Here is a 27,512-nt window from a genome sequence, read left to right as displayed (position 1 = left end):
AAAAAAGAAAAAAAGACACAAATTTAATTGAGTTGAATGCTCTGGAATCCAGTTTGTGCAAACCAAATGTCATCTCAGAAACAAGCATCCAATAGGCAGCAGCAACATAAAGCAGCCAAACTGTACAATTCAAAAATTCCAAAAAAAATCAACATCATCATACATCAATGCAATGCAGTGCCATGTTAAAAGAACAACACTAATCAAACATGTAAAATTCAAAAGCCATAATTAAAAATTAGTTATTTAGATGTTATGTAATATAACCTACTTACTATAAACATTTACACACATACAAATATGAAAATATATATAATTTCTAAAATATTAAATACGAACACACAAATTTATATAATATATAATATTACGTTATAATTTTCAGAAATAACAAATAATTTTTTAATATCACACTTAACTTATATGCATAGTAAGTAGTATGAGTGTAAGTGTGTGTCTAATAGGAGATACCATTTAAGAGTTTCTAATATAACGTTAAAATATAGTATTTTATTTAAAAATTGGGTCCACAAATAACAAATCCGGTAGGAGCAAACACAGCATAACCGAGTCTCCAAGAAAAGAATGTAAAACAGTTACGAATGGTGCGCATAATAGCCAATAATGTGTAACGTTACGCTGACATCGAGTCAAATCGGAAAAATCCGGATCGGATCTGAGTCAGCGATCGAAATTAGAGAGAGAAAGATAGAGAAACGCACCAGCCTTCCAAGCAACCAGAGCTCTGTGAATTTTGTTGCTGCTGAGGCGGGGGCGGAGCGTATTGAGGAGCGTAGGGCGGAGGATAGCCTTGGGCGGGGTAGGGCGGTGGAGGATAGCCTTGCTGTGGTGGATATCCGGGAGGCGGGTATCCCGGCGGCGGGTATCCGGGCGGTGGATATCCTTCCTTTCCGTAGCCCTCCGGCGGATAACCTAAGGATGTGAATTAGAATGAGAATGTGAAAGAAAGTGAAAATGAATAAAAGGAAGGAATTAGAAGGAAAGAGGAACCTTGCGGCGGTGGAACTCCGACCGGTGGTTGCTGGTGCTGATTGTAATAACTCATTGGGAATGAGATGATTGAATGAAGAAGTGAATGAATGAATGAGAGAGAAGAAGAAGAATTGGGGTATATCTCCTCACAAACAATAAATTAATTTCTTATTTTCTCACACTTTATTCTGCATTCTGTCAAATACCTTTACAACAAACAATCATATTATTTTTTTTATCACTCTCTACACTACAATATCATTACCACAAATTGATTCTTATAGCTACGTAATTTGCTCAAATGATATACTTCTATTTTAATATTAATAAGACGGTTATATATTTTTCATTCAATAAATTAATTTTGACATTCATTTTATTAAATAAAAATCATAATTCATTTATATGCATGTTTTGTGTATAATTTTTATATTGTAATTTTAAATGATTATAAAGTTATACTAAAACATAATGTACCTCCAAATAACAACAATTAAGTTTTGAAATAATTATACCAAAGCTCGTACCTATAATAATAATATATATTTTTTAATTAAAAGACAATAAAACAATTTTACACTAACAAGAGGGTATATATAACTACTGATATATCGATTGTTTTCTCTTTTTTCATTTCAAGTCTTCACTTTAATTTTTGGTGTACAGTTAGGGTTAATCTAAAAAATGTACTCTAACGATTAAGTAAGTACTTCGTGTTAAGGGTGTATAGTGAAAATTGATTAAAACGTACTTTGTCTTTGTAGAGGTTTTATTTATAGTATTTAGTCACGAATCTTTGTTGTAATTGACTGAATCTATCAAATATTAGTGTTAATCGATTTCTAGCCTAATCTTTGATTTATAGAGAGGTATATTCGTGTATTGATATGTTGGTATATTTGAAAATTTTCTTTAATAAATCAATATCTTCCACTAAATCAGTGTTAGTTAATTTTTAAGAAATATTACCCAAATTTGGTGAGACACGATTATGGTTCACAGAAAATTTTCATAATTGACATTGTTGTTATTTATTGAGAGTCTTTAATATATTTACACCATCAAATTAAATTGACTATGGGATATTAAAGTCTAATGCAAAGACATGAGAGCATGATTTCGAAGAGAGTAGGATTAAAAGAAATGGAAAGAAATTGGCAAAGTGATGCAAGGAAAGGAGAAGAATGATTGAATGAATTGATATGATAAGTGGAATGGTGTGTTTTTATAGGCTGTCACAGTGACATTGTTAGCTTGGCCATGTGCATCAACTCCACATTTCGCTGTGAATCTTCAAACTTCCATTATTGGATACTTATCAAAATAACACTGCTCTTCTCTCATCTATTCTTGTTTCAATTTAGCATTCAGGTCTCAAACTTCACAATTTTACTGCTTCAGTAAATACTCGTTAATTAATATATCAAATTAACATTTTAAAACTCTAATTATGTCAAAGTAATCAAAATACGAATGAACACTCAACCTGTAGCGTGATGTTGGTCAACCAAGACTATCACATAATTCTTATATTTGCATTTTGTGTGTAAGTAATTATCATAAGTGCCAAATAGAGTTAATTTTCAATTTGATATCCAACAAGGTGTATACCTCATTATCGTCACAAAGAAAAAAACAAACAGAACAAACAAATTGAAACACAATTAAGCAAGGAAAACAAAAGTTAGCAAATTCTCCCTCCACAATATGCATTTACATCTCCATCCGATTTTTCAATAAAATGATGAAAATGTTGCGAAAAAGCAATAATGACCTTAAATGAAATAAGGTTGCAGATAAAAAGTTACTTCTGAAATTACTTTTTTTAGAATATACCTTTTTGGATTTAAATTTCAGTCTTTTCAGACGTGTTCTGAATTTTATTTTTCAAAGTGTGTTTTTAGTATTTTGGATTCAACTTTTTAAATGAAATTTGGATTGTAGAATTGTATTACTCCTGCACTTCCATATATTCTTGTAGCATGCATATAAAACATAAAATACATTTTTATCCTTATTATTATGTCATTCCCATATTTCGGATTACATAATCCAAAATGGTATTTTAGATTATATAATTTGGAAGTCTGGATTTGATAATAGTTTCTGGATTATGTAATTTGGACACGCATTTGAAAAAAGGCTTTAGGATTACATAATCCATAAGTTAAAAAAAAGACTTATGGATTATGTAATCTAGAAACTAATTATATATCTCAAAAAAGACTTTCGGATTATGTAATCCCAAAGCTAATTACGAATTTAAAAGATGACTTATGAATTATGTGATTCAGAATATTACAAAGGAACATTTTTGGAAATATGAAAATATATGGAGGTGGCAGAAGAAACAGTGTGTGTATAATTGTCCATTGTTGGGTTAGGTGGAGGCAAATTCTTCCTGCACCATATCAATTTTAACCTCCACCATATCAATTTTTTAAATTTCCAAAACTACCCTCCTGCACCATATCAATATTAACCTCCACCATATCAATTTTTTAGATTTCCAAAACTACCCTTATTCCAAATTAAAAAATCCAAAATAATAATTATAATTGAGAAATAAAAAAATACATGCTGAAAAAAAAATTATGAAAAAAAAACTAAAAATACATTCTGGATAAAAAATTTCAGAATTCAAAAATATGTTCCGAAAATTGAAATCCAAAATATTTCAGATAAAAGTTTCAAAAATAATTTTTCCTATTTTTGTGTAAGATTATTTTCGTCATTTAAAAGGGATATTTTTGTCATTTTCTAGAGCTGATTGGGTGCATGCTGAAATTGATATGGTGGAGGAGAAATTGCCCTAGGTGGATATAGGAATGGGCTTAATTTCCCATATGAGTAAATACAAGTTGGGCTTTTGCTTCATGCACAACCATAAGAAAAAAAAACTAAAATACTCTTCCACACTACACCATGCTTACAGTCATTGCTATCCTTATGTCTTCTTCTTCTCCACTTTTGAGTGCACATTGCTCTCTAATACACTAATATAGTATGTTATGAAATTTTATTCCAGAAACTCATTTTGAAAAACACACCTATTTATTTCAAAACGTTTATTCTAAAACGTTTATTATGAAAAGCTTGTTTCAGGAAGTTCATTTTAAAACATTTCATATATTCGAAAGTTTGTTCCATAAAAGTTCTAAAAATTAAAATTTGAAAAGTTTTTTCTAAAGGTTTTTGAAATAGATAATTTGAAAGTATAATTGAAATATATATAAAGAGTAGAATGATTATTTTAAAAATTATGAAGAGTGAGATGGTAATTATGGAATAATTGTGAGATAGTAGATATGCATAAAAGGGTAATTAGTTTGTGATTAAAGGTTTAAACAAGTATTAAAGCAATTGGGTGAGTACTTCTTAGGAGTACTCTACTTTGACCATCAACACGTGCACAACACCTTTTAAGATTACAAAGAATCATGCCTCATCCAAACTATTTTCACACAGTATTTCTTTATTGCCAAATCACTTCTCCATAAATATTCTAACGCAAATTGTCTTTCTGATGAAAATAAATAAACATAGTGAGTTTTATTTTAATTTATAAACGAGTGTGATGAGTAATAAAAAAGAGTTTCATAAATTAAAATTAAAAAGAAAAGGTTTAGAAGAGGGATATAGATAAAAGTGCGTGTGCACGTGGAGACATGTGTTTGAATATGTGGAAGCCCGCATATGAATATTATGCACACGTGCCCACATGGTTGTGTGAATGGTAACAGAGAGTAAATTGTTGAAAAGAAGAGAAGGATTGTGAATGTGATTGCATGTGGATTCATAAAATCCCAGTCAACTGCACTGTGCCCCAAATACTTTACACTCTCCATCGTCTTACTTCTGCCAAACCCATCTTTATTTCTCTCTGAATTTTGCTTTGCATGCATAGTCATAGAATCTCTTCACACACACACAAATTTAAATATTACTTCTTATTTGAGAATGAGAGTGACATGAAAAAACAACCCGCACATTTTGGTCTGCAGCAATCTAAAGAAATGACAGTACAAACTATAAAAGAGGGTGATGTTTCCGTTGAGTCATTCTTTAGTCGTCACACATGATGGGCACAGAAAAGGAAAAAAAGGCACAAGGATGATAAATTATGTGTGCTGTTTATGTCCACAACACCTTCATTTCCTTTCCACATTTGAACACTAAATCAGACTTATGGGGCACTAAATAACCCATTTTTAAGCTTGGACCACTTCTGTAATTGTATAGGTAAAGGGGGCCTTGTAATTGTACAGGTACAATTGCTCGGTAATCTTCTATTTCCTTCCTTCAAAACTCCTTTCTTTAAATGTCTCAACTAAGTACTCTTATAGTAAAAACATAACTTGTTCCTTCAGATAACTTTAATTATAGCTGCGTTGTGGTCCTTATTAATAGGGATATATATCTTTTAGTTGATTTGTCGAAAAAATCTCTCACATATTTAAGATATGATCTTTAAGTATTATTGTAATTGTCATTATTATGATTTATTGTGTCTTTAGCACATTCTTTCCGATTTGAGATTGACTGATGTGATACTGACATATTACTGTTCCAACTAATACTAATTTTGTTCTCAAATACAAGCACCACCCTTTACATGTTTGTAGTAATCTTCTCCCAAATAGGGACATATAATGCGTGCAGAGAGAGAAAAGAGGCATCACTGCTGAAGGGATAGGTGTCCATACAGTGTGGAAGGGGAAATGGACGTGTACCTGGTTTTGTTAAGAGGGTACACAGTGCATCGCTGTCTAGCATGTGAAGGGTGTGTATGTGTGTGCTTCATCTCTCTCTCTCTCTCTTTACATGTATCCCTCTACATCCCACCCAACTGCCACTTTGCACATATGGGAGGAGAATCAGGACAAAACTAGTCTAGGATTTGAGTCCGATTCTCTTGGTTTTCTCCAACACTTTATCCAACTTGTTGCTGACCCCAAACCAAAACTATAGAGCCACGTTGCCACGCAGTTAATAATAGGCTACACCATGTAGTGCCATGTTTCATCAATGTTTGTTTAACCCTCTCTCTCTCTTTTTATCCTTTTTACCACTTCTCTCTTCATCATAAATTGGACTCTCCTTCATAGTAGTGAGTAACCAACCCACCCCTCTTGGATTTCATTACTTTGGGAACCTGCAGCAGCACCCAAAGAAAGGAAGATGAATGCATTGGCATCACAATGCAGCAGTGGGTGTGAGTCTGGTTGGACTCTATACCTGGACCACTCTTTCCAGCTGAAGAACCACAATACCTTCTCACATGCAAGTTCTCAGTTGATTGGTGAAGATTACAAAGACAAGAAAGCCAAAAAGGAGGAGGCTGACGAAGAGGATCTGTCCATGGTCTCTGATGCTTCTTCTGGGCCTCCACACTTGCCAGAAGCACAGGATGATGCCAGTTTTTACTCTGCATCTAATTCAGCAAAACTTGGCAAGAGAACTAGAAAGAGGCAGAAGGTTAAGCAATACCAACACCTACCTTCTTTTCTTGATGACACTGCTAGCTCTCTTGTCTTTGATTTCTCCATGGTGAGTCTTTAATTGCATTCATCTCATTTTTCTAGTACTAAAAATAATCATGTGTTGTAGTTGTAGTTGTAGTTGTATACTATATAGATGATATTTTCTTTGCTCTTGATAATTTTTCAGAACAATGTCACAGTGACCAACCACCAAACTTCCACAGAGAGCATGCTAAATTGCTCACAAGGTTTCTCTGCTACTTATTTTGAGGTACTTCACTGGCCTGATTCTTTCTTTCAAGGTTACATTTTATCCCAACTCATAAAATATTCGTGTTCTTATAGGAGAGATCCTCGTTGCAAGACCACTTCGGCTTTTTAGAACCATCCCTATCAGAAAATGGAGTTGAAAACAACAAGTAAGCAAATGCTTGTTCTGCACACTGGCCAATCTTTTTGACTGTATCCCCCAGAAGTATTTTAATTTATCATGTGGCCATTCCACTGCATTGTGTTCTTAACAGATGGTATGGAGGGAAAGAGATGGGAATGATATAAAGATCAGTTCTGTTTCTACTAATAGCTATCTCTGCTATTCAACAAAGATACTGAAGATCCATGAAGGGCATAGAATCATTGATGATGTAGAAGGAAGCTGACCACAAAAGGGATTCTGTTCCTTTGTTTTCCTTTATCCTATATTTTAGCTGTCAATGCAGTGATAAACAACCTGAAACGGAAATTTAGAAATAAACCTGTTTTTTTTTTTCATTTTCTTTGATAATTTAGTTTTCTTGTCAAAGAATAGTTCACACAAGACAGATAAGTTAGGCAGGTTCTGTGTAATGTAAGCATGCTCAATTTTTGTTTTTGATGAAGTCCCATGCTCCATTTATATAAGCAAAGCAGCACTAGCAACTTTTGTCAATCAAATAAATGAAACAAATATTCAATTCTTCAACAGCATATTCTCCAAAAACAAAATGAACAAACTTTTGTTTGTGTCGTCCGGGTATAAAATATTCAGTAATAATATTTTGAAAACCTGCTCCAATATACAATATACCAACTGTGATTGATAATATGAAGAAAGTGTATTTTTGTCATTTTAAACAGAGAAATAAGATTGTAGGCTGCTACAAGTTTACAAGTTGTCAATATATCACTTGTCTAAAATATTAATTCAAATTTTTTTACAACAAGGACTATAGTTGCAGATGCCTGGTTAGGTTTTTAAGTGGAGTGGAACTCGTGGCCATGTTCAAAATTCAGGGGTGCAGAGTCACCTGTTTTCAGTGCTTTGGAAATGCAAAATAAGTGCAATGAAGTCACGGGTTTGACAACATGGTCCTCAATCTTTGTGTGTAGTTTACATCAATGTTACGCACAGAATAGTCATCTTAAGTGAGTCCTAAGTAATACTGCTGGAGATGAATCTCAGAAAAATTTGTAATAAAAGATCATACATGCACATTTCAAAATGCTAAATTATGGATTTAGCAAACAAATTGCAGGTATTTTTCAGCTCTTTTAATTATAAAATCCATTTTGTTAGTGAAGGGAGACAAAATGTAGTGCTGCCCACTATTGAAAGGGCAAATTTTGATGGATCTTTACGTTATGTCTGTGAATATAAGTTGAAAGGAAAAGGGTTTAATCATAAGGACAAGACCTTGTTCATACACGTTTGCAAGAGTCTAGACAGGGCTCTACTTATTGTGGAAGTTCTAGTGTTTTCCTATGTATGGACTGAAAATTAAGGACAAATGCTTGATGTGTTTCCAAAAGATAAAAGATGATAAAGTGAGTTATGTAATGAGGAGAGTGTAGAAAGATGAAGGGGAAAATGGTGGTGTTTTGTGTTGGAATATTTCATATGCATCTCTTTAAATCTTTTTCCAAGCACAGGAGATCCTGCTTGAGATTTTCCTGACCCAGAGGAACATGCCCCATTTTGTGTAGTATGCAAACTTTATCTCATTTGGAAGGATCCCTCATTTTAAAATATCATGTTTTTGTATGTACCTTTGCTCCCTTCAACTCTGTCTGTTTGGAAACTGTCATAGGACTTAATCTCATGCACAATTATGTGTTCCTTTAAACTTTTCTTTATACCTTATTCATTCCCAGTCAGTTCTGTTGTGAATAAAAAAATCTAGGGAGGCTGAGAATTTGGATGTCAGAATAAAAAAATTGGTAAAAATAAAAGATGAAGCTAAGCTAAAGAAAAATAAGAATATTGATAAGTTCACAACAATGCACACACATTATAACTGGAAAGACAAATAACTTTTTGATGAAATGAAACAATTTTGAAATTGTATTAACCAGATATCATAATTGTAAAGTGATGTCTTTGGATCAGCATTTGTAAAAGTAATATTTTTCGAAATAGTCACTGTGTAGTTGCATTCCATGAAATGGGATAAGAGTCCAAAAGAGTATGGGGGAAAATTTTGTGCCTTTCCAACCACCGCCAAACCAAACCCTCCCTCTATCCCCTTTACACAGAGAAGAGATATAGGGATAGGAGGGGACTTTATAGCTTTCAAACACGTGGTTCATGCTTCATCTTCTATTTCCTTCACCATGTTCCCATTTCTCAGGACAATACAATGCATGCCAAATCATGAATAAGAGTGAGTGAGTAAGGTGGTAAAAACAAAAAATCTACAAAATCATGACTCTAATAGTCTTATTACGTTGTGGGTTTCTAAATTCCCTACGAAGAATTTTGTTGAAAGCAATGTTCTTACGATTATCCGAGACTGAATGTTCTCAATCAAATTTTTCCAGGTTTTATTTTAATTTTGACCGTTATTTTAAGATGTCCGAGAAAGTACTTACAAAATCACTCCAAAAAAATCAAGTCAGCTAAGGTCAATTTTAGTAATTCAGTTAATCAAAATTCAGAATAACATTATATTTCACCATGAGGATCTTCTCTTATTTATACTATTATGGTGGGTCTGTTCTATGGCTAAACTGGGTTCAATAGATGTTAATCCTGTTTTGCTATCTCTTAATTGGAATTAACGTCTTTATTTCGCAATATGACTGGATACTGATTTTTACCAAAAGACCGTTAGATCGTCTAGGTGGCCAGCCATCCGGACTTCCGGTTTCGTGGTATAACAAGCAAGACTATTTCGAATCTCGTAACAAAATTTTACAGTTCAACATAGGAGTTCACATCACGATGCAGCAATGTGGGGGTGATCTTGTATTTGTTTACTTGATGATATAAAAATTGATTCCTGATAAAGGAAATTCAAGTTTGGAAGCACAGTTCCTCCCAGAAGCTACGTAATGGCAATCACAACAAGGCACGAAGAAAATCTGGGAGTGCAGAGATGTTACCAAAGAGGCAAAAACAAAGCTTAGGTGGTGTTAGCACATGTGCAAAACTTGATTTTGAACTGTGAAAAACACCACTAGCTATAGTGTGATGAAACAGTAGGTAGGTGTTGTTTGGGAAGTAACTATTGTGAGGCTGGGTTGGCCCACTTGGGAAAATAAAACAAACAACCTCATCCCATCTAATGTTACCTTACCAAACTCAATCATCCATTTTCTTGTTCAATGTCCCTTATGCCTTCAAAACCTTCCAAGCCTCATGGAGACACACTGCACATAAAGATATTCAACTAAGAGGTGCCTTGCACACATCATCAACAACAATCACCATCACTTTCACTTTGTAGTATCATAAACCGAATCCGATTGTGGATATAAACGGTCATCTATCGATTCTTGTATTTAAAGACATTCGAGATCCTAAATTTTGGAATTTCGAATATTTAGTCTTGAATATATCAATAACAAAATCAAATACAGATAAGTTACGGCGAAGATTTTAATATAAATAAGATGATACCAAGAGAGAAAAATAAATAACATACTAACTAAGAACACACTTATTATTATTTCGAATATTTTAGATTTGAGATTACTTGTGCTCTTCTCTAGAACAACCTTCCCATCCTTACTCTTTCTAGGTAATCACATTACAACTCACTTATGAGGGACCATTGCAAATTCCAGATTCATCCACTGTTCACTGTTCGCCTCCTGCTATAACCAAAACCATAATTTCACTTCAACTCATTCACACGTCAATGCAAGTGAAGACAAAACGTATCTGCAGTCACATAACTTTTGCTTCTACTATTGTAAAATTTGAACAGTTATTTATATTTTGATAATTTATAAGAAGGTATTGGACCCCAGAAACCTATTTGCTACTAAAAGAGAAAAAAAAATGGTAAATCTTAATAGGTATTTAAAAACGCTTCCATTTTTTTTTTCTTTTTATCTCTCTTTTTTCAACCATACACCTAAAAATATGAGGATACATTAACCTTTTTCTTTGACTCTAGAAAAATTATGGTCGTGTTTAACTCTGGTTTAGTCAAGTCTCTAAGATTATTAAATTATTGAATCTTAAATGAATACCTTATCAATTCAACTACCATTCCAATTTTAAAATTATCGATACTATAAAGAACTTTACTTATATTTACATGTAAGTTTAATGTTCCACAATACTCTTCTGGAGTAAAAGTTTTTTTCTGTTTCGTTGAAGTTCAAGACTTTATTATATTTTTTTGTTTATATTAAAAATATTTTTATTTTTGTAATATAACTTCCATTATTGTTTCCCTGGTAGATATAACATATATGAAAGTGAAATAAAAAAAACAAGAATATACATGAAAAATAGAACAAGACTTCCTTAAAATATCAATTAATAAATAATATAAAAAAAGAAAGAAAAAAATAATTAGTAGCATGTATCTAGTGCTCCCTTGTAGTGCCTGAGTGAAACATATGGGTAGGGTAATGGGAAATTGCTTCTTCTCCTTGTCTTCTATTCACTGCTAACAAATTAATGTAAGATATTATGCCACCAATAATATGATTTGCCTCTTTCAAAATGAACAAAATTTTGATCTAGTCCTACTCCAATCACACATAGCTCCACCTCATTTTGCATTGGAATTTGTCAAGAATTTGAATGTGCAAAATATAATTTTCTTTGTTATAAATTATCTTCATAGATTTGTTTATTTGTGCAACTATCATTTTTCTTCTTCTTATAATATATTTATAAAGTTATTTGTTTATTCTTGAAAAGTTTAACCACTCCATTGGTCATTTAAATATACTCGGATTACGATTAATGAAATACTTCTTATGACAGCAAATATCTATAAATTCTTTAAGGGATTTAAAGCAACTATTCAAGAAAAAACAGAAAAATGGATATGAAAAATTCAGTCATAAGGTAAAATAGAAATTGATACAAGGGGCAATAGGAAAGAGAAAATCACACTACCTAGAAAATAATTCAAATGTTCATTTATAACTTCCAAAACTCCCCAAAATAAGAATCTTAATAAAATCAAATCAAATTCTCGATAGACTCAAACTCATATTCATATATTTTGGTATACTTTGAGTGTGAATTTTACCAAAAATAATACTTCTTTTTCCAAAGAATTAGTTAATAACATTTAATTATCACATTCTAAGAGATGCTAGAAACTTTGAGAAAGAATATTTGTTTTGGAATGTAAAATATTTTGAAAATATTCTTTTGCATTATTATTAGAATATTCTAAAAATTTCTTTAGATGAATATAACAAAAAAAAGTAACTTTTTTGGAAAGAAAAATTCTATTCTAAACTATTTTTTTCTATTTCTCTTTAACTCTCTTTATCACCCAAGATCCAGTAGAACTTATACATTTGAAGGAGAAAAGTTATTTTTCACAAATTGAAGATATAAAATAGACTAGGGATAGATATTAAAATGGAAGATAAAGAATGTAAAAAATAATAAATGTAAGAAAAAGAATCTTGATACTTTGGAAATTTTGCTGCTAATAACAAAACTGTTATTGTAAAGCTGTCCACTGAATAATTTACAAGATGACTAACACCATTGAAGCTGAAACATCGTATGAGTACATGCAATGATCTGGCTATTAAAACTTATTGCATATGAATGAAAAGTGATTTGGAAATTACATTTCTTTATGAAAGACTATTAGAGGCCTGGTTAGTTATTCTAGCAAGCGTTTGTGCTTACACCAGGCAATGGCAACTACATACAAGAATATGGTCCCTGCAGTGCTACCACCAACAGTCCAGAGGAATTCTGGCATTCCAGCTTTGTCGGGATCAAAAAGCTCAATGTGAATATTCATGCCGAAAACTCCGGCCACAACAACAAAGGCACTCACTACTAGGGTTGCTGTCGTTAACATGACTCCCATTTGGAGAAGATGATTCTGTTTGTCATCAAGCATGATGTTGATGTAATCCTCCGTATCATCGACATATTCTCTCAGCTTCATCAAGACAAAGAAAGAGACAGTAACAGATAAGTCAACTTTCACTTCTTTTTTCAGGTAAAAGATAAATTATAATAGCATGGCAAATTGTATCAGAAATGTTCAAAGATCATAACCTAAAGTTACCAACTACAGTTACCAACTAAGTGATTTGACAATCTCCCTTACATACAATTCATCGATCTTACAAACCTTATTGGCCTAGTCCCCAACATTTCAAAAAATAGGACAGTTTGTTAAGAAGGTTTGAAATAAGATGCATCTTTAATCCAGTATGTAACAGCATGTTAGCCCCTAAAACATACGGGCCCGTCAAGGTGCTTCCTTAAAGCTGGAACTTGTTAAATACAGCCTTGAAAGACTAGTTTGTCAGTGAAATTGGTCCCCAACTCCCCATGTTAACTTTAGTTCCAAAAGTCTTCACTATCAAGGTTGGACAGGAAGCAAATGTTGATTTTGGGTGATGTGTTTGTTGCCAGTTTCAAGCAACGTTGTCACTGATTGCTATCAGGGAGCAGTGTTGATGAGTTTGGCCATTGGTGGATTCAATTGTGGTTTGGTAGCAAATGCCAATTCTGTTTCAGGTGTGATACCAGAGAGGCATGGCAGTTAATAATGGGTTTAGTTTGCCTGCAAAAAAGGGTATAGTGACTGGTTTTTGGGGAGGTTTGACATGAGTCCAAGCACAATAGTGTCTGTTTTGGGTCTAATGGTTTGATTTAAGAGTAAGTTGAAGTTGCTTATAGAAAGCACGGGGATAGGAGGAGGTCATAGGTTAATGAGTTTCTCGATAGGTTTTTAGTGTGATCAGTTTCCTGTGTTTGATATGTGCCAATTTACTTCTGAATCTTTGTAGTGCCTGATGTTGGAGGCTATTAGATATAGTAAATTTCAGGTTGTTTGATGTTATTGATGGTGAAGAGTAAAGAAAGTTGATAATTAAAAGATAAGACTGAGTTGGCTTGGAGAGATCAAGATGAAAATTTCCCGGCTCCACAACCAACAAAAGTCTCTTTTACCTTCAATAATAGAAGATTCAATCAACCAAAAATTTTATCTCAACCATTTTAACTAACCATTGTGTCTTTCCTCTCTGCTCTGCTCTCATTTTAGTCCTCATTTATGTCCTAGTCGGTATTAAATTAAGGATTACTAATTTGACATACAAAAAATGTTGTCATGAAAGATCCGTAGATGACAATTAACATGTATGTGAGATTTCTGTAAATGTTAACTCAAGTCATGGAGACCAACTGAACCGTGTTTTTGAAGGACAAAATTGATGATTGACACTAAATTACTTGTTTCCTATGAAACTCTTCCACCACACTTCAAATAAGGTGTCACTTTAATCAGAAAAGTAACTGGTACATTTGTGGTGGAACTCGTTGGTGTTTGTAGGCAGTTAGAGGGGAATGGAAAAGTAATAAAATAAGGGCTATAAACGGATGGAGACATATAAGATGAAGGGACGTGTATACCGTCGAGAGCTTGTTCAAGGTGCCATCAATCTGCACAAAATAAGCTTCCAAAAGCATTTCAAGTTCCTCCACATCAAGTTGCTTGGTGACGGCACTGTAGGTGCTGCCGCGGGTTCCATGGCTGTCCCTGCCAAGAACATTGTAAGCATTTCGAGGATCCTCAGCATCAAAGGATATTTCAGGTGCGGTCCTAAAAACGGTAGCAAAATTCACAGTCAGAGAAATAAAAGAGAGTTAAAAGAGGTAAAAAAACAAAAAAATATGAATACCTGTCGCCTATATCCTCCTCGTCTTGGTCATTCATGGAGGATCCAGAAGAGCTTTGTTCCAACTGCTGTTCTGCTAACTTTTCTGTCAGATACATCTCAGCCATGTCTTCATCGTCGTCCAACAAGTGCTCCAATTCATCCCTTACCTGAACATTAATAAAACAATCAAACCACAGTAACACCATGTCATGCATCAATCACATCAACCAACCTTCTGAACACGTCCAGTGATGGCAACTAATCGACTCTTGATTTGACGAACGCGTTCCAAATTGAGAGTACTGATCTTGGACGTGAGTTTGTCCAAGGCGGGATGAGCCTCCTGTTCCAAGGTTTTTGCCTGTGAATTGGCAGAGAGAGAGAGAGAAATTTAGGGCAAAGGCAGAGGAAAATTGTTGGCAATGAATGAAAAGAAGAGAAAAGAACCCACCTCGTTCTCCAATACGCTACAGGCGGCTTCTAAGCAGGCCTCAAGGGCTACAAACTCAAAGGGGAGAATCTTGATGGCATCGGGGTCGTGGTCGCGGTCGGGATCAGAATCGGGGTGGTGGTGGGCGTGGTGTTTGGAAGAAGAGGAAGCCTGGTGGTGACGGAGGATCCTGGCTTGGAGCTCTTGGACGAAGGGGGTGACTGAAGGGTCACGTGAATTGAGGAGTAAGACCTGTTGGGCAGTGATGATGGCCTTGATGTGCTCCAAGTTGATGACGATGGCTCTTTCACGGCCGAGAAGGGTGGAAGGATAGGAGAGGAGTGGGTCCAATATGCGGAGGTCACGGGCGGGGAGGCCGGTGCGCCTCATGATGGCGTGCTTCCCGGCCTCCACCACCTCCGTCTCCCCTTTCATGTCGAGCAGCAGCCATTGTCGGACTCCGGTTCCCTTCTTCCGAATCCCCGTCGCCGTCTGTCTCTCCTCTCCGCCTCTCATCTCATCCTCCTTCTCAGTCTCTCCTTCAGCATATTCAACCTCTTAAATTTACTTTCCAAATTTCTTAGCTTTTACCTTTAACCTTTTTCTTTAACCAACTTATCTTTCCCTCTATTCTGTTCTGTTGATTTTTCTATTTCATGTCTTATCATATACTGTTACTATCAATTCCTTTTTATCAAAAACTATCATTTATTTATAAAACTTTACCCTATCAAAATAATAAAATTAAACTCTTTATTTTTTTATCTAATTCATAATTCATAATATATAATGTATTTTTCAAATTTAATTTTCTTTCAAAAGTTTAAGACCAACTTATACCTGATTTGCTATTGTGATTTATATAAATCATTCAATGATTTTAAATGTATATATTTATATATGTAAAATAAAAAATTAACATCTTAAATAAATATACCATTAAATATTAAATTTCATCCTGTGTTGTCTGTGTTGTCCGAATTATATCTGTAAAATGATCAATATTATCTTAATAGGATATTAATAGATGTGAGATAATAGAAAAAAAAATAATTGTTATTATTTAATTTATTTGATATTATTATAAAAATAAAATATATAATTGTTATTATTTAGTTTGTCACGATATTTTTCTCAAGATAAAAGATATGATTATTATTATTATTTTAAAAATAAAATATATAATTATTATTATTTAATTTATTATAATATTATTTCGAAGATAAAAAATATTATTGTTATTATCTGACGTGATATTGTTTAAGAAAAATTAAAAATTGTAAATAGAGAATGACCAAAAAGCAAAGGCATGTATTATATGTAACAGACTTGGTATGAGGACTCTGTTAAAATAGAATTGATAGGATTCTTGTATGCAAGCTAAATATCTGGAGGGATTGCAAATAATATGGTCTTGATAGAATGGTGTCTGACCATTGCTCTTTTGATTCGTAAGAATAATTTAGTTGATTGGGGACGTAGACTTTTAGAACCCTGGATATTTGGGAAGACAATAATGAATTTTCAAATTTTATTAAGGAAAAATGGGCTACATATACCTAGAATGGGAATCCAATTTGGGAACTAAAAGAGAAATTAATATGCATGAAAATAAACCTGAAAGAATGGGACAAAAACATCTTTGGTGATATTAATAAAATAAAGGAAAGAGTAATCACTTCCATAAGAGAACTAGATCCAAAAGATGAGGATGATTATCTTGATCAGAACAACAAGGAAATCAGGGCTAATCTGTTTACAAAACTTAATAAATTAAATTTCCAACAAAAGGCACTTCCAAAGCAAAAGGCAAGGATTAATTGGATTGCAGAAGGAGATTTAATACAACATTTTTTCACAGATATGTCAAATGGAGAAGAGCACAAAACTCTTTTAAAGGTATCTATATAGAAAACTAATGGTGTGAGGAACCAAGGAAAGTGAAACAGGAAATCCATGATAGGTTTAAAATTAAGTTCTCCAACCAAGAAGATATCAATGTTAGATTGGGCAACGTTGAATTCCCTTCCATTAGCATGTAGGACAACTATTTTCTAAGAGGATATAAAATTAGTTGTGTGGTTTTGTCCGGGTCACAGAACCCAGGACTGAAGATAGTATTGACAACAAACTCGTACTAATAGTATCTAATAATACAATTGAAAAATGTTTTATATATTAAATATTTCATTTCTTGGATTTATTAACTTTATCATGTCTTATCCAAATTAATCATATTCAGTATATGGAAATGGTTGCCACTGCAAAAGATAAATTTCTTAATAACATGATACAATTATTTTCAGTTCAAAACCCCACCCCCGGCCGATTCTGAAAAATCGATTTCACAGTATAAATTCAAATTAAAGAGAACTTTAACACACGAAAACAGTAATGCAAATAAATTATTTGTAAAACATATCATTTGGCCGAAATTACATTTTTGTTTTGAAAATAAACTGCAAATAATCACCCTGTGTGCACTTTCTTTGCAGTGTCCATGACCCTAAATCTAAAATTAGTTCTTCATAAAATTTAATATAAATCTATATTCTAAAAGTCATATACAACCAACCATGTAGGACACGGGATTGGTTAAAATCATGGCTACCTGAAACAAAAGTGACGTAGTTTCTATCTGAAACAAAAAGTTTTTAAAGGAAAACATTTCGCAACGAAAAGATAATCGATCAAATAAATTCCCCCTTCACAACAATCCAACTTAAAAAAAAAATTATCGGCAAAAATGCATTAACCCTAATGAATAGGACTCAACATATCCCTAACCAAGAGGATAAATTACAAATTAAACTAGCGAGCGGAAAGAATTGGGCCAAAATCAAGCATCAGCAATGGTCACCTCTACCTCTACACCAGGTTCAATTGTGATTGAGGTAATCTGCTTCACCACATCAGGGGAACTGTAGAGGTCAATGACTCTCTTGTGCACACGCAGCTCAAATCTGTCCCATGTGTTGGTGCCTGAAACCAAAAGCAGGTCATAAACAAAAGGCTGATTTTCATTCATTTCAAATGGAAAAATATTCACAACACACCAAGACCAAAATATTGCTTGCTCCTGCATTCTCATCTAACTTATAGGCATTTCTAAAATCATCAACACAGTCAAGTCTCTTGAAGTCTGGTCGGCCTATTAAGCTAACATTTTCAAAACTTTCTCGTGATTCATAGGCTGTTAATCAACCTTCCAAACATGAACACCACGCTCTTTTAACCAAAAGTCAAAATATTTGGATTGATTTTTCATTTAATTGTCTTGATAAAAACAAAAACTAAAATAAATGGTAATGACTGTAAAACAGATGAACACCACGCTATTTTCACCAAAAGTCAACCTGGGATTGATTTTTCATTTAACTGCCTATATCCTATGTTTAAACCTTACTAACATTATTTTTCTCTCTCAGGAATATATAGAATTATCTTCTACGCCTCAGTTCTGAACAAGCTAAGGTTAAGCATACCACAATTTAAGATATCTGTCAACTGTTAGGGTTTATTCTATAAGAGTGAAGCTATCAAAAGTTTGGTGCAAAAGTAGGACGATAGCGAGTTGCAATTCACATAAACAGCAGGAAATACACACAAATGGCGAGAAAATAAAAATTATACAGCAACATCTGTGATTGGATTGTAGCAAAAAAGCACCTAAAGATTGAAGAAAAGTACCTTCACCGCAGGGGGATTTCCTGGTGGTGATGAGAAGAACCTTGGTTGGCATCCTAACAGGTCCCTTCACCCTGAGGCGCTTGTCCCTGGCACCACGAACCAGGTCGGCACAAACTATGACGATTAAGAAAAGAAAAGAATCAGAATGTGAAATAGAAAATGGCGAAAAAGAATTGAAGAGTAGAGAAACATATACCTTTTTCGAGATTCTTAACGTTCTTAGAGGAAAGAGTGATTCTGATCTTGTGGATCTGCTCCTCACTCTCCTCCAAACCGGGTTTCGTTGGCTTCATTGCAGCGTACGCCATTGTGTTCGTATGATTCCTTCTGCGCACAGAATGAACAATGCAAAGTGAACGAAAAGGAAGAGAAGAAGATATGAGAAAACATTGGGAAGGAATCAGAGGTACCTTTCACAGTGCCAAACAACGTGCGCCTCTTCAGAATTCAATTTCAGGTTTTCTTAGGGTTTTTCATGCCTTCAACAAATGGGCCGGATCATTCACTGGCCCGCTTCTAAAATCACCCTTACTTCTTCAAAACCAAACAAATCGGGCTTTTGCTTCATGCACCCCATCAGGATATCTTAATAGAAATTTGGAGTGAAATGGCGAAATTAACCTTTTCAGAATGCAAAATCCATAAATAACCTTTTAGAGTAGACAATCCAGAAGGTGTTTTAGGTAATTACGTTACAATTCTGAAGTTAAGTGATAGGTTTTAGAACAATTGATCCAAAAGTATGATTGTGTTTTAACATTTTATTGTGGAATATGATTTTTTAAATATATTGATATGTATTAATGGATTTGTAAAATAGAATAGGAAAAACAATACAAAATTCTAGAAAAAGAATTTCGAAATAGACAAAAAAAAGCATTTCATAATAATAGGAAATCTCAAAAATAGTAGGGAAGCTGCAAAATACAGTGAAACACGAGAAGATCGCTGCACATCTTTTATAATCTATCTATTAATAAAAACACTGCATTTTTTTTCAAAACAATTTTAAGTTTAAACATATGCTTGCATAATATAGTAAATATGATAATTAAAATTATTAACTTGAGTATATATTTAGATTAAATCGTTAATTTTTAAATAGACTTTGATTTTGTATATTATATATGTAATTTAAATTGAATTAAATTAAATTATATATACAAACTAGCAATCCGTTTATTTATATTGTGGTTAAATAAATTTCATTCTTGTCCAAAGCCAAGAACAGTGACCTAAAAAAAAGTCGTTGAGGTGCTTATAAATGTGATTAAACATTTTCAGCTGATAATGAATAAATATTCATGAAGTTGAAAAGTAATTTTACTTGTAACATAATAAACTACTTTTGATTTTATATGTTTTATGTTGGACATGTGTTTTGGAATTTTCTTAGAACACAGATTTCCAACATAAAATATGAATTTGGTTGCAGTGCACGATATGAACTCTGTTTTACAAACTAAAATATTCTATGCGTGCATTCAATCAAAACCAAACTCCATCAATCCAAGAACAAAAAATACTCAATCATTTTTCTTATCAGTTTCATTTTGTTCTGCCTCCTTCAGGAAATATACATGTATATAATCTTGCAGAATAAAAGCACTGCTATCAAATTTGTTTCTTTTGTAATTTTATTTTATAGTGAGTGGTGTGAAATCTAAAAGAATTCGAGAGAATTCACTAATAACAGTGAAGAAAATTGAAGAAATGAATTGAACAACGAAATTTGATTTGAATGTAGCTGCAGTCCTCAACAAATTAACATAACTTCTTGGAAAGAACGTTATGTTTGACGAAGTCTAAGTCTCCCTTTGTTTTTTTTGTTTAAAATAAAAGAATCCGAAGAGAAAAAAGATGTGGATGAATGTTGAAAATGTAGACTATAAAATTATTTATTTGCAGGAATGTTAAAAATTATTAGTAAAAAAGTTTTGTAGCAAAGAATGATGTTTTCTTACTATAATATACAATTAAGTTAGAAATTGTAATTTTTGTGTCATTTATGTCAATATTTATCCGTTTACTAGTCGTATTAAGTTATAATAATTTTAATTCATAATTATCATGATTTCCACTTCATTATTTATAAATATCATGATTAAGAATGATTTGACCATAAAATTCGACTAATGATCATAAAATCCTTAGTTTCAGTATAAGTAGGTTGATTAGGTTTAAAAGTTTCTCCAAACTCAAATCCTTACGATCTCTAACAAATAAAAAAAATCGAAAATGATTTGAGCATAAACACTAGACTCGACCCATAAGCATAAAAAAAAGAAAGAAAGAAGAGTAAAAAAATGAATGCACGAAGAGAGAGAATTGAGGAGAATGTTAAGGTATTGTTGTTTGATTAAAATGTATGAGATACAATGAATGATGAGAGAAGGAAAGAAGGTTTTTGTTAATGAACATCAGCAGCCTTCAATGTCTTCTCTATGAGCTTACGAGCTTTTCTGCTGCGAATCTCAACCTTCACGCTCGCGCTCTTGTCCATCTTCACATAAGGCTTTTTCCCCTTCTTCAGCTTCAGAGACCGAACCTTTGACTTTATCGACTCCACCAGATTCATCCCTCTCTCTCTATCTTCTCTCTTTCACAACCCTCATTCTACACTTTCTGCTGCAACCCACAACCATTCATATATCTATATATATACACACACCTTTCACCATCATAATTGAAAATCAAAATGAAAGGTATTTGGAGTGCTAAAGTCAATGAACATTATCCTGAGAATACAGAATTCATATTTGAAAAGAGGAGTAAATGGACCGGCGTGTGGAGGGAAGTGCACGTGTCACTGTCGCCCTTCAACTTCAACACATGCTTTGTGTGGCACGCTTTTCTGCGTACATTATTTACAAATAAATGTTGACCACCTCCATCGCTGCCTCATGTCTCTCCCAACTACTTCTTTGTCTACCTTCAACTCTTCATACCCACACACATAAAAAAAAATAAAAAAATGCAAGGCTGAGTTCTTAAATGAAACAAGATTTCGTGGAAAACACAAGGTAAACTAACTTGTCAATTATCATGTACGAGATGATTATTATAATTACTAATTATCGTCAACTAATTGATTTTTTTTAAAAGAAACTGTAAATTAGATAGTAACTTTCTAAAATTATTTTATGATTTTATGTTGTGATAAATTGACTATAAATTGATCTTTATAAATAATTCATTCTAAATTTTAGAGATTTGAAGTGGTTAGTGGTTCATCCAATTATTTACCTTAATGATTGGTGTTGAAGAGATTACCATTACAGAATCTGTGTAATGGGTAGTTAAGTAATCAAAGGAGTTACAAGGAAGAAGAATAGGCGAGAAGGGGTAGGTCGAAGAAAGCTATAAGAGGAAGGGAGACTCACTAAGAAAAAAAGGAGAAAAACATAAAAAATTAGAGTGTTGAACAATCTTGATGTTCTAGGTCAGGGGTTATTTGTCTTGGCTTATTTGTCTTGATGTTCTTGTGCCACTATAAAACATCGATAAGAATGAGTGATTTGAGGGTAGAAGATAATGGAATGGTGTTTGATGCGACACATGATGGAAATTATGAGGAAACGAAACAAGGAACAGGCGGAGAAATTTAGAAGGGTCCAGGAGGAGATGAGAAGGGAAAGCATCCAAGCAAGGGAAAATTTGGAAGAATCACTGAGATTTTAGGATCGTTTACAAAGAAGGGTGGCAGTCTCAAGATGGGATGTAACTTGGAGTCGGAGTTAGAAGTAAGCATAATTAGATGTCTTAAAGAGCACGTGGATGCATTTACTTGGTTGGTCGCCGACGTGCCTGGAATCAACTCTGATGTAATATGTCATAAATTGTCCATCAATAGCAACGAGGCCAGTAGTACAACAAAGGAGAAAGTAGGTTGGAGAAAGGAATGAGGTGGTAAGACAAGAAGTGGAAAAAATAAGGAAGGTGGGGCACATAAGGGAAATTCAATACCCTTCATGGTTGTCCAACATAGTTCTGATAAAAAAAGCCAACGGGAAGTGGAGGATATGCTCAAACTTTATTGACCTAAACAAAGCTTGTTCAAAAGATGAGTATCCTTTGTCGAATATCGACTTGTTGGTAGATGGAGTTTCGGGGTGTGCATTCTTAAGTTTTATGGACGCCTATTCGGGATACAATAAGATAAAAATGCATCCAAATGATGAAGAAAAAGAAACGTTCAGAGGAGATTTGTTAAATTTTTGCTACACAGTAATGTCATTTAGTCTGAAAAATGCAGGTGCCACGTAGTGGCGTTTGATGGATCGGATTCTGAGTGGAATGATTGGGAGAAATATGGAAGCTTATGTGGATGATATGGTGGTAAAGTCGAAGGAAAAAATCTCACATGTAGAAGATTTGAGAGAGTTGTTTCAAGCCCTGGATAAGTATAAGCTAAAACTTAATCCATAAAAGTGTGTTTTCGGAGTAAGAGCAGGCAAGTTTCTAGGTTTTATGCTCACTCAAAGGGGTATAGAAATGAATCCAGAAAAGTGCACATCCATTATAAATATACGAAGTCCGACAACCATAAAAGAGGTACAACAATTAACAGGAAGGTTGGATTCTTTGTCTAGGTTTATCCCGAAAGCTGGAGACAGGGCCTAACCTTACTCTCAATGTTTGAAAAGCAATAGTCGTTTCCAATGAACAGAAGAATGTGAACAACCTTTTACAAGGCCGAAGGAAATGTTGGTCGCACTACCAATCCTTATAAAACCAAAGAAAGGCTTTGCAGTATTCTTGTATTCATGTGTGACAGACTGGGCAATCAGCACGACACTAACTCATAAGGAAGGGTTGGATCAAAGGCTGATATACTTTGTGAGCAAAACATTACATGGAATAGAATTAAGATATCAAAAGTTGGAGAAAGCGGCATTAGCAATTGTTATCACCACAAGGATATTGAGAAACTATTTTCAAAATTTCCAAATCATTGTTACAACTGATTTTCCTGTTAAACAATTTTGCAATACATTGATTTGGCGGGGCGAATGATAAAGTGAGTGTGGGGTTGGATTCAGTTCATGGTTCTTCAAACCCTAAACCCATCTCTGAATATTCGAGGTGTTTATCCAATGTTTCCCCTGTGTTAAAAAATGAAACATTGATGATGGGAAGTATTCTTGTATTTATGTGTGATAAACCAAGCAATCAGCACGACGCTAACTCAGAAGAAGGGGTTGGAGCAAAGGCCGATATACGTTGTGAGAAAGACACTGCATGGAGCATAATTAAGATATCAGAAGTTGGAGAAAGCGACATTAGCAATTGTTATCATTGCAGGGAGATTGAGGTACTATTTTCAAAATTTCCAAATCACTGTTACAACTGATTTTCCTTTTAAACAAGTTTTGCAAAATATTGATTTGGCAGGGCAGATGATGAAGTGGGTGTGGGGTTGGATTCAACTCATGGTTCTTCAAACCCTAAACCCATCTCTGAATAGTCAGGGTGTTTATCCAATGTTTCCCCTGTGTTAAAAAAATGAAACATTGATGTTGGGCAGTATTCTTGTATTTATGTGTGACAGACCGGACAATCAGAACGATGCTAACTCAGAAAGAGGGGTTGGAGAAAAGATCGTTATATTTTGTGAGCAAAACATTGCATCAAACAGAATTAAGACATTAGAAGTTGAAAAAAGCGGTATTAGCAATTGTTATCACTGCAAGGAGATTGAAGTACTATTTTCAAAATTTCCAAATCATTATTACAACTGATTTGTCTGTTAAACAAGTTTTGCCAAAGATTGATTTGGAGGGGCGGATGATGAAGTGGGTGTGGGGTTGGATTCAACTTATGGTTCTTCAAACCCTAAACCCATCTTTGAATAGTCGGGGTGTTTATCCAATGTTTCCCCTGTGTTAAAAAAATGAAACATAGATGTCGTGCAATATTCTTGTATTTATGTGTGATAGACCGAGCAATAGGCAAGCCGCTAACTCAGAAGGAGGGGCTGGAGCAAAGGCCGATATACTTTGTGAGCAAGACATTGCATGGAGCAGAAATAAGATATCAGAAGTTGGAGAAAGCGGCATTAAAAAATGTTATCATTGCAAGAAAAAAGAGGTACCATTTTCAAATTTTCCAAATCATTGTTACAATTGATTTGCTTGTTAAATAAGTTTTGCAAAAGAGGATTTGGCTGGGTGGATGATGAAGTGGGTGTGGGGTTGAATTCAGCTCATGGTTCTTCAAACCCTAAACTCATCTCTTAATAGTTGGTGAGTTTATCTAATGTTTACCCTGTGTTAAAAAAATGAAACAATGATGTTGGGCAGTATTCTTGTATTTATGTGTGATAAACTAGGCAATCAGCACGACGCTAACTCAGAAGGAAGGGTTGAAGCAAAAGTCGATATACTTTGTGAGAAAGACACTGCATGGAGCAGAATTAAGATATCAGAAGTTGGAGAAAACGATATAAGCAATTGTTATCACTCTAAATTCATTGATTTTGATTTTGATGATGATGGTTGCGGAAGCTTAGTTGAGGAGAGTGGAACAAGGCCTTCCTAGGAAGTATGGGTGCCTTGAAGGTGCATGAGGAGTAGTGAGGGTTGGAGTGGTTCGGTCATCTCCATTTGAAGGTGAAGGTTGAAGACTAAAAACCTAATTCTAGAGAGAATTTGGCAAGGGAGTAATTTGAATGGCACTTGGGTAGCATTTCATTACTCAAAATAGTCTTGAAAATACAAGGTGTTGGCTCCTCCTTTTATAGGCTAAGGAGGACCATAATGCAACCCTAATGCTAAGCAAAATGAAATGCAAATTACATCACATGGCACATGGTCGCCCTAGTGGGGAATCCTTCTAGAACGTGACCAAATCTTTAGCAAATCTAGGTCAAGTCTCATGGAATCAAGTTTATGCTATTTACACTACACTAATACTAAGCTACCCTTAACGGGCCTTCATGTAACATATACAAGTTGTTTTCTCTCCCATCCGTAGCTTGGCCCAAGTCTTCATGGATACGCTTGGCCATGGACCTAGTAATAGGTCCTAGATGCTCTCCCCTTCCTTCTAGACGCTCTCCCTCTAGACGCTCTCCACCTTGCGCTAGACGCTCTTCACTTGGCTCTAGACGCTCTTGATTTGACTCTTGTCTTTTATGGGGTGTTGAGCTTGGCCCTCTTCCATCAGAACCCCTCAAGGAGATCGGAATTAGGGAGGTCACTGATAACTTTAAGAAAGTTTCCTTTATAACTTTTATAGGAAGACTGAAATAGAGACAAAAAACCTCAGCCAGAAGCACCGTTTAAAGCAACCCAAGAGGTCCTTTTGGAGGGTTGAAACTCAAAAAAATAGAAAAACATGTTGGGTGTAGGATCGATAACGAAATGGGTGCAGAGAATTTGGAAAGTGCGGACGAAAGCCCAACTATTAGGATGAAGTTGAGCGGGAGCGACATCCATCATGGTTAGGATGCCCCGTTCAAACAATGATAAAGGAAGACGAACGCCTAATTTAGTAAAGGGCGTTTCGTAAAAGAAGCAAAACGGTTTTTCATTTCGACAATCTTTACAGACAGGTTCTTCAGAAGAAAAGGGAACGACAGTGATTTGTGTTTCAAGACCAGAACGACTCAAGGCTTGAGCATGACGAAAATATTTAACTCGATCAGGGGTAGTGAAAATGAAAAACTCATGGAGAATATCATGTTGTGATAACTCATGTTGAGAATGAAAGAAGAACAGGAAGAAGGGAGCAACCACAGACTCAGAACAAAGCGAAGACAACACGAAAAAGCATATGTAAAAAGAGAAAGGTTAGAAGGATGGACTGGGAAAAGGTGCGTACCTGCGAACATGAATGCGAGTTGGGGGAAATGGGAAAAGCAAGGAAGAAGAGGAGCAATTGAAGTGTTAGGGATGGGAGACGCATGAAGGTGAAAAAGCGAGAAATTGATTAGGTGGAAGAGAGGAAGAGTGTGGGGCACGTTGTTTGAAAATAGGCAAATCAAGGTTGGCCACGTGTAGGAAAGAGGACGTGTTTTCATTTAATGCATATGGGACGGGCAATAATCAGGTGTGTTAATCGAGGAAGGATTATCGAGGTGTTCGTCTAGAGGCATCAATAACATCAAACACAATGTTGCTTTTTGCGAGATGGGGAAACTCTAATAGCCTCTTTGGCTTACGCCAGAGGTTGAGGGACTGTGTGGTCATGGACCGACCCTGAAGACTGTTGTGTGGTCATGGGTCGACCCTAAAGCCTCTTTGGCTTACGCCAGATGCTGAGGGGTTGTGTGGTCAAGGACCAATCCAGTTATTTACCTTAATGATTGGTGCTAAAGAGATTACCGTTACAAAATATGTCTAATGGGTAGTTAAGTAATAAAAGGAGTTACAAGAAAGAAGAAGAGGCGAGAAAGGGAGCAGGTCGAAGAAAGTTATAAGAGGAAAGGGAGACCGACTAAGAAAAGGGAGAGAAAAACATAAAAAATTAGAGTCTTGAACAATCTTGATGTTCTAGTTTTCTGCCGATAGATTCACTCTTGTGTTTAACATCTTATGAGACTACGACATGCTTCTTAAATGGTGTGTCCATATCGAACAATCTTGATGTTCTAGGTCAAGGGTTATTTGTCAACAATTTCAAAATTTTGAATTCTTATTTTTCACCAACAAATTTATTCTCATTTAATTAAGTTATATTGAATTTGTATGGTTATGGATCGAGCTCGTTGGTACCTAAAAAGTAAATATTTTTGATAGTTTTAAAGTTTCATTGACTTATGTCAAAGGTTAAGGGGGTTGTAGGGTTATGGGTCAAGCTCATTAGTATTTATGGACAAATCATTCTCG

General features: G+C 34.5%; 4 protein-coding genes across 4 annotated transcripts; 1 reads left to right on the top strand and 3 right to left on the bottom strand.

Moving 5' to 3' along the window:
- Nucleotides 1-5,861: 5,861 nt before the first annotated feature.
- Nucleotides 5,862-7,351, top strand: LOC137810428 (protein SOB FIVE-LIKE 5). The gene is made up of 4 exons (XM_068611670.1): nucleotides 5,862-6,540; nucleotides 6,661-6,744; nucleotides 6,819-6,892; nucleotides 6,998-7,351. Exons 1-4 carry the CDS (start codon nucleotides 6,172-6,174, stop codon nucleotides 7,029-7,031), a joined length of 561 nt encoding a protein of 186 aa, XP_068467771.1. The 5' UTR covers nucleotides 5,862-6,171; the 3' UTR covers nucleotides 7,032-7,351.
- Nucleotides 7,352-12,350: 4,999 nt separating this feature from the next.
- LOC137810431 (magnesium transporter MRS2-3) lies at nucleotides 12,351-15,625 on the bottom strand. The gene is made up of 5 exons (XM_068611672.1): nucleotides 15,013-15,625; nucleotides 14,794-14,922; nucleotides 14,583-14,728; nucleotides 14,314-14,503; nucleotides 12,351-12,829 (listed from the first exon to the last, which is right to left on the bottom strand). Exons 1-5 carry the CDS (start codon nucleotides 15,505-15,507, stop codon nucleotides 12,542-12,544), a joined length of 1,248 nt encoding a protein of 415 aa, XP_068467773.1. The 5' UTR covers nucleotides 15,508-15,625; the 3' UTR covers nucleotides 12,351-12,541.
- Nucleotides 15,626-17,658: 2,033 nt separating this feature from the next.
- LOC137810429 (small ribosomal subunit protein uS10y) lies at nucleotides 17,659-19,229 on the bottom strand. Its single transcript, XM_068611671.1, has 4 exons — nucleotides 19,092-19,229; nucleotides 18,878-19,008; nucleotides 18,682-18,795; nucleotides 17,659-17,973 (listed from the first exon to the last, which is right to left on the bottom strand). Exons 2-4 carry the CDS (start codon nucleotides 18,987-18,989, stop codon nucleotides 17,831-17,833), a joined length of 369 nt encoding a protein of 122 aa, XP_068467772.1. The 5' UTR covers nucleotides 18,990-19,008; nucleotides 19,092-19,229; the 3' UTR covers nucleotides 17,659-17,830.
- A 1,780-nt stretch (nucleotides 19,230-21,009) lies between these two features.
- Nucleotides 21,010-21,431, bottom strand: LOC137809598 (uncharacterized). The gene has a single exon (XM_068610711.1). It carries the CDS (start codon nucleotides 21,257-21,259, stop codon nucleotides 21,092-21,094), a length of 168 nt encoding a protein of 55 aa, XP_068466812.1. The 5' UTR covers nucleotides 21,260-21,431; the 3' UTR covers nucleotides 21,010-21,091.
- Nucleotides 21,432-27,512: the final 6,081 nt, after the last annotated feature.

The sequence above is a fragment of the Phaseolus vulgaris genome, chromosome 2 (genome assembly GCF_000499845.2).
Source record: "Phaseolus vulgaris cultivar G19833 chromosome 2, P. vulgaris v2.0, whole genome shotgun sequence".
In the NCBI taxonomy this organism is placed as follows: domain Eukaryota; kingdom Viridiplantae; phylum Streptophyta; class Magnoliopsida; order Fabales; family Fabaceae; genus Phaseolus; species Phaseolus vulgaris.
Note: the sequence above shows the minus strand (reverse complement) of the source record. Positions and strands in the feature narration are given on the sequence as shown.